Source organism: Barbus barbus (assembly GCF_936440315.1).
Source record: "Barbus barbus genome assembly, chromosome: 33".
Classification (NCBI taxonomy): Eukaryota; Metazoa; Chordata; class Actinopteri; order Cypriniformes; family Cyprinidae; genus Barbus; species Barbus barbus.
In genome coordinates this window covers 9,462,410-9,476,085 of record NC_136761.1, presented here as the reverse complement: position 1 = coordinate 9,476,085, position 13,676 = coordinate 9,462,410, and the positions used below count along the sequence as shown (strand labels likewise).

General features: G+C 36.6%; 1 protein-coding gene across 2 annotated transcripts in view; it reads right to left on the bottom strand.

Annotated features, from left to right (window-relative positions):
* trpc3 (transient receptor potential cation channel, subfamily C, member 3) overlaps positions 1 to 12,783 on the bottom strand; it is a 39,112-nt gene extending 26,329 nt beyond the window's left edge. The window contains exons 1-4 of one of the 2 annotated variants that reach the window (XM_079390684.1): positions 12,514 to 12,783; positions 6,588 to 7,353; positions 5,238 to 5,288; positions 1,936 to 2,121 (exon numbers count right to left, since the gene is read on the bottom strand). In XM_079390684.1, coding sequence (XP_079246810.1) covers positions 1,936 to 2,121; positions 5,238 to 5,288; positions 6,588 to 7,353; positions 12,514 to 12,674 — 1,164 coding nt within the window. In that variant the 5' untranslated portion in view covers positions 12,675 to 12,783. The remainder of the gene's footprint in view (positions 1 to 1,935; positions 2,122 to 5,237; positions 5,289 to 6,587; positions 7,354 to 12,513) is intronic. The other variant, XM_079390685.1, reaches the window with a different exon arrangement.
* Positions 12,784 to 13,676: the final 893 nt, after the last annotated feature.

The window sequence follows — 13,676 nt, the reverse complement described above, 5'->3', positions numbered from 1 at the left end:
TTTTTGATTCACACTGTCGTTTTTATAACCCAGCACGGCAGAAAGAAAAAATAAAATGAGAATAAAAAAAGGCAAAATGTGCAAATGCTCACAGTTCAGGGCCTTATGTAATTACTGCAACAGGCCTTACTGCCTACCGCTTTGCTTAAATTCAATTGTAGATGTGCTTGTGTGATTAGTCACTTAATATGTCTGTCATGTTAGTCTCTTATTGAAAAATCAGCTAGTTTCAGGCTGAATTCACAATATAAAATACCATTTCTGTCAATTAAAAATGTGGCAAAAACATTAAGAGTAGCGTAGTAGTATATTTTTTGGAATTCAGCATCATTCTTGCAACTCATTACTGATTCTGGCCAACATGCAGTCCACTTGAATAGTTAACCACTTGTTTTCTATTCTTCAAAACCTTTGAAGAATGTAATGACTGCAATACACTTGAACCAAACAAATATTTCTAGTTTGAAGTAACAATGCAACCAGCCATCGCTGAAAAGCAAACAATCGCCCACTGCATGACTTTTAATCTAACAGGCTGCACTTCTTAGGCATGAAAAAACACAAGGCCTTCGAATTAATCATCGTAATGCGGACGGTTAACTGTAAACTCATTTGCTAACGCAACACATCCTCCTGGGAGCGTTTAGGGCTCTTGAAATCTCATCTTTAAATTACACTTAATGTCAGAGTGGCTGCGTTAAGGCTGTGCGGCGCTGGAGCTGTTAGCCTGATTAACGCTTCATTGGATTGGGTCTCTGACAGTGTGTTTGTGGGTTTGCGAAAAGCGGATGATGTGTGTGTCCGGTGATTAAACAAAACTAAGTCAGCACTGAGGATTATTCACACTTTCACAAAAAATTGCAGCCCTCTTTATCCACTTCATCTCTTCTTTTTGTCATTATTTTCTCAGTTAAAATCCAACACATCCTTCACCCAAATATCTCAAAGCAAATCAAAGCAGCTTTAACAAACACCAATACTCGTCGATCCTGGTCAGTATGAGAAGTAAGCTGTGTTGATTCATCGATTTATGTGTCATTATATTTGCTTTGAGCGTTTTTCTATGCATCTGTTAACTCTGAATGCACATCCTGCAGCAAAATAAATACACCATTAATTATTCACGCCCCTTTCTGTCAGAAATCATATTGATAATCAGTATTGTTTTCTTGTTTTCCTGTAAAATTAATGATCTAAAACGTACTTTTTTATGCACTGATGAACACTGCAGCAGAATAAATACAAAATATCTAAAAAATACTGGTCAAGCGTTTCAATACAATTTTAAATAATATATAATTTCTATTCAAATAATTTTCTATTTGAATATATTTTTTATTTATTCCTGTGATGCTAAAGCTGTATTTTCAGCATTATTACTCCAATCTTCAGTGTCACGTGATCCTTCAGAAATCATTCTAGTATGCTGATTTGCCGCTCATTAATTATTCATTATTACTGGTACTTAATTATTAGTAATAGTTCTTATAGCTATGTTAAACAGTTTTTGCTGCTTAATATTTTTGTGTAAATTATGATACATTTTTCAAGATTACTTGATGAATAGAGAGTTCAAAAGAACAGCATTTATTTGAAATAGTATATATTTACCATTTATTTGAAATTGTTTTGTAACATTATGGATGGCTTTACTATCACGTTTAATCAATCTAATGGCTTAATAAAGTATTAATTTATTTTTTCCAATTGAAAATTCTAATAATATTTACTGTTGTTACTGTATTATTGATGCCTTGTAAATGTCTTAGTGAGTACTTTTTTCAAAAATATAAAAATATCTTAATTATTCCAAACTTTTGACTTGTAGTTTAAATACAATATAAATTTATCTTTTTTTTTCCCTGTAAAAAAGATCTAAACATCCTTAAAAGTGCAATGTAATCTCTGTATTGGCATCTTTAGATGGACACTTGCCTTCTTAACCTCATATTTAATGGCCAGTTTGACTCGGCTGAGCAGGGAGCGATGATGCTGGCCTTCCTCGAGTTCTGCGGAAATATCTCCGTTCAAGATAGCCTCCACTTCCTCCGTGTCCCTGCACAGATCCAAAACGCCAACCACAAAGTCTTTACACTGCATAGACAGCTTCCTGTAGTCATTCTGTAGAGAAGGAGAGAAAGAGCAGAGAAGGTTTGTTTAAACACTATAAAACAAGAGCTCAAGGTCCACAGATGTTGCAGTGGCTTGAACAACCGCTGCAACATCTGACTCAAGGGCATCAGCAGGAGATGGAGTAAATGTCAGAATCCATCAGACTCCAAACACAACACCATTCAGCCCTAATAGTTCTCTAGGAAGGAGAATAAATACAATTTTTTGATGTAGTTTGTCTAAGAGATTCTGCCGAGATTTGCCAATTTTTTTAAAGGGGAGTTTGTGATTGTAATGACTGTGCTATTTATGGAAACACTGCAATTATCTTTGGTTTTGGCTAAAGCAACGTTCTGTTCTGTTCCTAGAAAATGCATTTGTCCTTGAAGAGTAACTTAGTCTTTCAGGTTACTGACTGCTCTCCTGTTTGATATCAAAACATTACCATCATTATAGAACAAACACTTTCAGCAGGTGAGAAGCAAAACATATTGTGACCCCAAAAATATTTGGACATTTAAAAATGAACGTCATTTCATCAGATAACATATCAAATCAAGTATCTGGATCTGCATGTGTCAAATGCTGCAGGATCTTTTCTCTTCATTAATGTCAATATTTTCTTCTTCATGTTTGATGTGTCAGTGTGTTCAGCTCGTGTTTTGATGATTTTTTCGTTCATGCAGGTCACACAGATGTCCAATCTAAGGAATCACTGGTGAAGAGAATCACATTAACCATCAAAATGAACCACTAACCAAAAGCAAACACTTTATTTTAACACTTAAATGAATAGTAGGATCCTCTGCATTGAATGGGTGCCATCAGAATAAGAGTCCAACCACTGATTAAGACATCATAATATTCCACAATTAATCCACATGACTCCAGAAAAGTTATGTGTTTTTGTATGCAACAAATACATGGTCAAGATGTTTTTAACTTCAATTGAGTCCTCTATACATAATATTACTTTCTCCAGTGGAAAAAGTCTGAATCAGGAGAGAAATATGCACAGATAAGACACAGTATACAAGCCAAAACCAAAACATTTCTGAACAAATATTTTTGTTGATTTTGATATGAGAGGACAACAGGAGATGAGCTTTTTCACTGGAGGAAGCGTTATGATGGATTATGGATTCATATTTTGGCCAGAGGTAACAGTTTGAGGTTGTGATGTTTTTAATCGGCTGTTTGGACTCTTATTCTGACGGCACCCATTCAGGATCCATTGGTGAGCAAGTTATGTAATGCCAAATTTCTTTAATGAAGAAAGAAACTCCACATATTGGTTGACCTGAGGGTGAGTACATTTTACTTAATGTCCAAATAATTTTTAGGTCCACTTTAAATATTTTGTCATTAGAAAAGTCTTTGGAACAGAAAAGAGTTTACATAAAATGCATCACAGCATAAAACAACAGAACATGGTAAGCTAAAGTCAACAAGAAATCAAAACTCATCCTATTACTTCCATAACACTGGGCTCGATGTAAATGACTTACTGGTGCATATTAATTCACACATAAAAAATGAAACTTTTATTAAAATTGATAAATTACATAATCTCAGAAATTTATTTTCGTTTTAGCTAAAAACATAAAAAATCATCAAGGCTGTTCAACCAATGGTCACAATCAGTGTTTCAAGAGGGGAAGCTGAGAGATGCAACAACCAATTTTCAATCAATAATTTTTTTAAGTTCCACCCTATATTTTTTTTCTCTTTAAATAACCAGTGCTAGGTAAAATGGGTTGTGAGTATAATTTCATGTTGACTTTACTGCAGAAATTAAAAAGTTATTACACACTCAAAAGCTCATTTAGGAAAAAATGATTCAAGAAAAGCATGCCAACAGTTTTTACAAGCGAAAAATGAAAACAAAAAAGTTATGGATTCTTAATTCTTAACCATTTCCAATAGCAATGAACTGTGTTGTCCAGAACTCTAGAACAAGATCCTGGTTGTTGATTCACTTGACATGACTAGCTGTTTCATGAGAGTTGCATTGTTTATGTGAATCATGCTGGGTGATTCTTTGACTTCTTTATGACTGAATTATTAAACCGTTGCACCATAAATATTTTACCATGAGGAAAAGTTAGTACTTCACTCATTTAAAAGCATTATTGACAGTACTGCATAAGCATAATCAAACAGTGTGCTGTCGTCCACAGGGATCACTTGATAGACATCAGGTAGACGTCATATCAGCGTGATCTCCCAGCATGCACTGCTGCTGAGGTTCTGTTTAAAACATTACATGCTGTGTGCTTTATTATTCTCTGTGGGAGAATATAATACCTTCTCACACCACCAGGATGACAACAAACCTCTTATTAGCATGAGAAAAGCAATATTACCGACCATATGTTACATGAGAACCAGACACCAGACGATATGACGGCTTTTATCACATGCATGATGGATGTACAATAGTTGCGTGTGACAATGTGATATTCATTTGCTTGATAAAATAGAATGCAAAAGTATAGGCTACACCAAGAACGAAAGTAATATTTAGGTGAATCTCACAGCAGAAACATGTCCAAGTCATATTTCACTCTAAACATAAAAATATAAAACATATTTTTATATAGAAAATGGAATCTGATTTTAGGACCATTAACATTTTTTATATAGATTTATGAATATCACAATGCAAAAAAAATTTATGGTTATACAAAATTTCTTAATTTTCTTTGTGTAATTCATATTCTTTTTAATTTAGTTTGAAATATGACAGGTTTTGTGAGATTCACACATTTATGCATCATTATATATCATATCAGTGGTTATTTGTGCACCAGTGAACTTTGAATACATGAGTTCTGCAGCTTAATAAAATACAACAAATAATTCATTCTGAAATAAAAGCTCTTGTACTCGTACAGAGCTGAAGAGAGACCTCAGTTTATCTGAAGTGAATCTCTGGCTGTGCACTATATTGAACATGTCTCACGGTTCTGAGCTGCTGCAAGAACTGATAGTGATTCAGCGATTCGATTGTCCAGACAGACAAGCAGACAGGCCAGCCTTGACATAAGAGCTGAATCAACAAGCATGACAATTAGTTACTGTTAATCTGAGTTAGTGAAAAATATGTAGTCAAACATATTTACCAGACAGAAGCCATTGTGCTGCGATGTCTCTTTGTTACGGTTCTTTTTATCCTGTTGATGGCGGAAGCACACACAAACACGCAACAGAAGTTAAAATGTTGTTAAAATGGAGATAAATGTTAAGATAAGTGAGGCAAACATAAGATGAACTCTGATTCTGTGCAAGTCTGGGATGGAGAAGGAAATTTAACATTTGACATACAACAAAATGTAGATTGCAACTGGCCGCGTTCACACTGCAGGTTCATTTCCAATAAGACAAAATAAAATGACTCAGTTCAGTAAGGGAGTCAGCTGTGTTCTTAGTAACAGCTTTGAATGATTCACATATTGAATCTGATTTAAATCGCAAACATTTTGTGAATATTTTTACTGATTCATCAAAACCAACGCATAAAAGTCATTTGTTCACAAATCAGACATCAGGGTTCATGCTTTGTTCAATGCTGTGTCACTTAAAGATGTGATCAACTAATGCAACCCGATAAAATGATAAATTACACAAAATAATTATTTATAGCAGTGTGAATCTAAATTCTGTGACTCCTGTATTATTTGTATATTCAGTGCACTAATAAAGTATAATTTGCTCTTATATTTAAAAGTAGTTGTGACTCCCAAAACATTGCAGTGTGTACATGGCCAATATAAACTATTATGCAAATTGTTTAAAGGAAAATATGTCTGCTGTAGTATCAAAACATTCACAAACACTTAAATTAAAAGCGTTTCAAGAAACAAAAGAAAGAAAAGAAAAGGGCACCTCAGTCGTGGTATTGAGGGTGGAGAGAGCGCTGTACATTCACTCCCCCCACCTACAATCCCTGCCGGCCGGGGACTCGAACCCGCAACCTGTCGATTATGAGTCCAACTCTCTAACCATTAGGCCACAACTTCCCCACCACTTCCCCATAAATAAATAAGTATGCAAGATGTTTCACATTCCCAAACACATTAAAAAAGCCATGGTGCTTCAAGAAAAAACAAAAAAAACATATGGTGCAAACTTTAAAATAAGATAGATGGACCATGACAGTTCAGACTCAAAAGTGAGTTTGAGATCATTTTGTGAATCTGTTTTGACTGATTCATCAAAACCACTTTTAAGAGTTCATGAATGTGATATCACAGTTCCTGCATGTTTTGCATTATTTCTATATGCAGTGTAATAGCTGAATTAGTAGATTAATTCACTCATATTTAAAAGTGGTTGTGACTTCCAAACTCTGCAGTGTGTATGCGGCCAATAAAGAAAAAACGATTATGCAAATCAAACATTCAAAACAAATAAAAAGCCATTAGAGCAAAAAAAAGCATGTTAATCCAGTCCCACAGTGGCGGCCATCCTACCTTAAACTCTTTTTCGATGTTAGCGAGTTTGGTGAGCTCATTGCTCAGCTCCAGCGCAGTCAGTACCGGGTCTTCACTGGACAGAGAGAGATATGCCGGACTGGCCAGTCCGCGGTATGCATTTATCCTGGAGCGCGAGTGACTGAACGAATCCTTCCTCTGCTTCTCCGTGCAGTCGGTGCATTTGCAGAAGTAGTCATGCGGCCGCTCGATCCTGGCGCCCTTCATCAGCAGCATGTGCACGACTTCGTATTTCTGGCAGTGGGCGGCCAGGATGATAGGCGTGATATCGGGCGAGAACCGCGTCCCATCCTCATCGTACGAGTAGAAGTCGTCGTCTTGTAGCTCGCAGGGGCTGCGGGTGAGTCGTTCGCCGCCCACAAAGGACGGATGTCCCAGCAGGGCCTCCACGATACGCACGTATCCTTTAGAAATCGCCAGTAGGAGCGCATCCCCAACACGGGCCAGGTTGTCTCGCCTCAGGAGCAGCTCGGTGACCTCCAGGTGTTCGTTGCCGACGGCCAACTGTAGCCCGTTATGTCCCATGTAGTCCATGCAGTTCACGTTGAGCGTAGGTGATTCTTCCAGCATCTTCCGGACCACCGGGATGTTACCATACTCCGCCGCATCCAGAAAGCGCTCTTCCTCCGCCGTGAGGCTGCTGCCACGGGCATTGAACATGAACGCCGGTCCGCGAATAGCCTGTCGCCGGCCCTTTTCTCGCTGTAGGGTCATCCTGCGATGGGGGAAACTATCCGAAGATTTCCTGCAATTGAAAAAGAAGTAGGGTATTTTTACCTTATAAACATTAGTCAAGCTCATCCAAGTGGAAGTGACTTTCTCTGCACTTGGCTGCTTGATTATATCTCACGCCTTTGACAAATAGCCAACAAATTGACTTTCAAGCTGACAAGTGGTGTATCATCAGGGATGTGATCCCACCGGGACGGAAGCAGAAGGTGATTTGGGCCAGACGGTCCTACTGAAGGCGAGATCACCCTCTGGCTTTTAATAGCTTTTTAATGAAACGCAACAGATGCCACAATCAGACTACAGGTGAGTGTATTGGAGTGACGTCTGTGCTCAAATCGAGCTAACTCATGTTTCACGAGTTCACACTTACCTATAATAAACAGAATAAAGTTTATGCGTATTTGGCGTGCTGCTCAAGGGGAGGGCTCCGAGCTCGGAATTTTTCCCAGAGTACACCCCCCCTCCCCCCCTCCTACAGGACAGGACAGGACAGGACAGTAAGTGCAGAGAAGGGGTGGCGGAGGGATGCTGGAAAACTGCCAATAAACAGAGGTAAGTCTGCTGTGTATATATACACTCCTCTTATCTTGTTAACTGAGTTGATTACTGATTGTTCTCCTCTCGTGTTAATAAGGTTAATTATCTGAACGTGCTCCTCCGGAACTTTGTTAATAAAACATCATTTAGCGAGCACTTGAGCTGAAGAGAACATATAATAGCAACAGTCAGTGAGCTTGAGTTCATTTCCCTCATTTGGATGGGTAATGCTTTTAATAATTTTAATAATATTGGGCCTTGTAGCTAGTTTACAAACTCCTGACATCTTCAGACATCATGGCATTGGCACTCATTCAAAAGATGCTCATATTAAAGTTTCCTCTATATTCCTCTCTACACACTCTGCAATACAAAGTAGCATACAAGAACATCCAAACATTTTGGGGAATTGGTTGAGAATTTGGCAATGGAATTTTGTCCTAATTGCAAAACTTATTCGGAGAGGATTTTCACACGTTCTGACCAAAGATTTTCTTGATTTTCCATGACTTTTTCGCAGTCATTCGTGATTACTGATATATATTTTTTTAAATAATAATTTTATTGAGACTGCACTCACAGAGAGTAATTTCTGGTCAAATACTTAAGAGCATGGCTGGAAAATGTTAATATATATTTAACACATTCAAGATTATATGCGGAAATATGAATTTAAAAAGGATATTTTACACATATTAGGATATTTTATCTTAATTATAAATATCTTGATTTGTGTTCCAAAGATGAACGATGGTCTTCCAGGTTTGGAACGAAATGAGGGTGAGTAATTAATTGGGTGAACTATCCCTTTTATTAAAATCCACCAGCACTGTTTACTTAGCCATATTTAAGCTGTATTAAATTAAACAAACCTTTGACTGACAACGTACACCACAAACAAACGTATCTGCTTTAATACAATATAATCCTTGATGAAAAACAGTGTCAGCAAAAGTCATAAACACATGAAAATAGAATCAGAAATGAAAACCCATAGGCAAATTAAATTGAATTGTGTACTCTTATAAAAACAACTCATTCAAGACATCAAAGGACTTCAGCACAAACCTTATTTACTACATATATTACCTGGTGATAAAGTAGGGTATGGGTAAATTAACACAGAATGAGTTTGTTTAATTTAAAGGCTGAATTTATAGTCTGAAGCAAGATGGACCTGGTCTCTATTGTAGGATTTACTTGAGCGGGGAAATTAATTTCACACAGCCCAGGTCCCTGGAGCTTCAGACGCCCACGTCACCAGAGGCCAGAAAGGAGGGGAATCATTCAACTCGAAACTCACTATGCAGACACTTCTACCATGCCAATTCAATAAACGCAAAGAGCTCGGCCTCCACTAAAACCCCTCGACTAGCAAACACAGAACATGACTTGAATCTTGAAGGTATGAATTAATAAGTTTAAACTTCCTACTGCATATGTAGTAACCAAAAATGTGAAACTGTTATATTTGAGCTTTTATGAGATTTTACAGGATTATTAAGATTTACATTACATTTGATTGATTTGGCAGATGCTTTTATCCTGAATTAAACATATATATTTCACCTGTATTCCATAAGAATCAAACTCACTTGATTTACGTGAGTTCGTTTTATAAAAAAAAAAATGTATGTTAAACTTTTTTTTTTAACAAAATCAAATAATTATTATTATTATTATTTTTTTAATTTTAATGTTTAACAGTGGACATATCATGTGGAACTCCTTTTAAAGAATTAGGGCAAGATTTAATAACAGCTTGCGCCAGCGCAAACCGTCTTTTGGCGTTAAAAGACTACTGTCAGGGTTTACTAAAGACGTGCAGTGAACAATTAGCACTGAAAAGGCATGGACACAGTTATTTTTGCACCTGATCTTATTGAATATGCATTTGTAGGAGTTTCCCTTTAAGATACAAAATTTATGGGAGGAGAAGAGTATTAAAATTAATCACGCAACGCGATTTTAGTTGGCGCTCGTCAAATTACTGGTATTTGCGCTATTATTTAACGGCCAAAAAAGCTTGTCTTAAAGGATTAGTTCCCCCAAAAATGAAAATTAGCCCATGTTTTACTCACCCTCAATGCATCTTAAGTGTATATGACTTTCTTCTTTCAGACGAATCCGATCAGATTTATATTAAAAATTCTTCCAAGCTTTATTATGGAATGCGCGGGTGTTTTTGTTCAACAGTCCAAAAGTAGTCAAATAAAGCACATCTATCCATAATAAAACGTGCCTCACACGGCTCCAAGGGGTGATTAAAGGCCTCCTGTAGCGAATCGATGCGGTTTTGAAATATATCAATTTTAAAATGATATAAACATTTTGTGTAACTTCCACTAACTGTTGTCGTTCACGAGAGACTGCCTTTCCGGCGGATGTATCGAGGATTTTCGTTCACCCTCTATTAATTTCAAAGCAGAGCTCATATGAATGTTTAGCTATTCTTCATGATAATGCTGGTGTAAAAGGTTAGCCGTGGTTAGCTCATTAAAACACCCTCTCTATTATCGTGAAAATGGATCGATTGGCATAAATTATGCAGATCCTTGTTAATCAGGTGCAAAAGTGAGAGTTTAAACATGCTTAAAATGTTTAAATGTGCCTGTGACGTGCACATGTTCCTATAAACGTGCATAATCAAGAGAGAGGAAGACTATCTGTCATTATGCAGGACACATCTCTATTTATTCAGAAAGAACATGCTGTCTTTGAAATGTAAACAGCTGTGGGTATTTCAGAGTCTGGACAGCATGTGCACAGCACATCCACCACTAATGAGATGCATCAGTCACACAAATGGACATTTTGACTCAGTGATGTATTGGAAGACCATTTCCAGTTCTGAATTAATTATCATATATATCCTGAAAAGCAATTGTCAGCATTGAAGTTATAAATCAAGATGTGAATTCACAGGCATCGTACTTCACTAGTAGCTGCATTTTTCTATATTATCACCCATGTACTTAACTTTGCAACATTTGAGCTACAGACATGAACAGTACCTCAAACCATGTGTTATACCTTTCTTTGCCAGTCCTCTGGCGTGTGTGTCATGTGTTCCCACCTCATGTGTCCATATTTGGTTTGTTTCTGTCCTTATTTAGTGTGATTATTAGTTAATTCTTGTCCATCTGTGTTTGTGTAATTAGCCTGTGTATTTAAGTTCCTGCCTGTTCAGTTTCATGTCATCTGGTCTACTCGTTACTCTCCTGTCTGTGTCTACCTTGCCTTGTCTTGCCCTGACTTGTTTGGAGTCATTAAAGACTTTTATTTGAGTTTACCTCGTCGTGTGTGCACTGTGACATTCTTATTGATCAGACTGTGATTTTTTGCCTGATGCATGAACAAATATGTGAAAAAATCCCAGCATGACTTATTTTAATAGCTAAGAATTATACAAATAATATATGTATAATATATAATATGTGTACAACCCGAATTCCGGAAATGTTTTGACGTTTTTTTAAATTTGAATAAAATGAAAACTAAAAGAATTTCAAATCACATGAGCCAATATTTTATAACCATGTCATGTCAACAAATGAAAAAGTCAGCCATCTATTAATGTATCATGTTAATTACTGTGCGCCTTTAGCCCCAACAGCAGGTGCGCGTTTTACCCCAAATACCATACTTTTACATATTCTTTCGTTATTTAAAAACTGTTGCTTTAATTATCTTAAGCAAACCTGAAAATTGTTAAGAAAACATTTGTCTCAAAATATATGGATTAATTTTTGCGATTCTAATTTGCTACTTAAATCTACAACATTTTTATAAAACATAAAATATTAGATCAAGTAGCACAGAATCAATTTTGTGCTGCTGTGCGCGATCGCGTCAAGGATCAGACAAATTTACAGGTGCATCTTGAAAAGCGAATGCTTTGGAAAGTGCTAATACCACGTTTCTGTGCCATCTAGTACTTTAGATGAAAATAATATCAAAGGGGCCTTTTAACCCGGGGCACCTTTAGCCCCGTTGTACCCTACACTTTTTATGAACGTTTGGGAGATAAATAATTAAAACCTTTACCAACTTGTTCATATATATTTTCCCAAAAATTCTAATAATTTGTACACAATAAAGACTGGGGTGGTTGATGCTTATTTTACTTTGATATTTTGAAAGGCTTTCTCTGACAGACATTAGCTCACTTTTGGAAACAAATACAGAAAACCCACAGGCATACATTAATCTTCAGTGGAGAAATGACCTTCCACTAGGTGTCGCTTCGAGGTTCATATCATAGCTTATATTAGAAAATAATAATAATAATAATAATAATAATAATAAAAACTGTATTTTATATCGTCTAGCATTTCATTGCCATTTTTTATTGCATCAAGTTATTATTGACAGATGTTTGCGGAGACAGGTTCAACAGGACTATTTAAACCGGAACAACATATTTAATGTAGCCCATTTTAATTAAAAAGGAGAGATGACTATGAAACGTGATATTTGTTTAGCTTAAAGAAATGTACAGACATATTATGTATCATACTTTTCATACAATTACAATTATTTATTCTGCTCTTTTTCGCGTTATGCTTCATTTCACTACTTTATCACTGAAATCCAAGACATTAGTGTGAGTTTGTAGAGTTGTATGAACACTCACATGTTGTACCGGTAATATCCCGACGAATCCCTGACCGTCTTGACGGATTTCAGGTGATGTGCGTCCACACCGCCGTTCTCCTCTTTCCAGCACTGCTCATCTTCATCCTCAGAAAACGACGCTCTTTTCTGGTATTTGGATCCTCTGCCTTTCATGGACATCCAGACAGCGGCTGTGAGAGCTGCTCCGGGACTCCAGCGATGCTCACTGCAGGTGATGCTCTGACTCCAGCATCAGGATCAGCGTGTGTGTGTGTGTGTGTGTGTGTGTTTGAGATGAGAACAGCAGGAGTCTGTGAGGAGAGTCCAGAAGCCTTGCCCACATCCAGAAGCCCTCATTATTAACAAGACAAGCACAGGTCACAGGGTATGTGTGCTAAATTAATTATTTTGCAGGAGTTCACTATTAAGCCCGAGACACACTGCACGATTTTCGGCTGTCCCAGTGAAACAATCGTGGCGAATCAGTGTGTCTCGGGCTTTAGAGAATGAATATTTTCAAGGAGTTAGAAAAATCTGCCAATATTGTAAAGTGCTTTGAAATAAACACTATTAAAATAATTTATAATGCTATACTTTATATAAAATAATGCTAAATTCTTTCAGTAAAAATGATATGTATACATAATGTATATTTTGCATACATTTTTTATATTGTAATCTAATTTATATAACATTTATATAATATGTGTGTGTGTATATGCACACACACAGACACGCACAATACATATGTCATTTCATGAAACTCTGGATAGACATAATGACATCATTATTCACATGGTGTAGCTGATTGGTTTCTTTTGCATTAGCAGCCAATGAGCTCGCTGCTCAACATTCAAATACTTGGCTAGTGTTTGCTGTAGCAGTTTGCAGCACACTTCAGAAACCTTTCACCTTCCCCAGCTCCACCTGTATAGATCTGCTACTGTGTCATTTCATGTATTTTAATGAATTATTTTATACATGTTATACAGTGTTCCTTACATGCTCACATGTCTGTGGATGTATTGACAGTCTCAGTACTTGCTCAGAGAGCTGTCATGATAGAAATATATGTACAAAAAAGAGACAAAAACACATGAGAGAGTATTGTTTTATTGCAAATGTTTTAGTCAAACAAATACTTTGTCTGATAATCCAGTCTGATATTTATCAGTTAGCAAG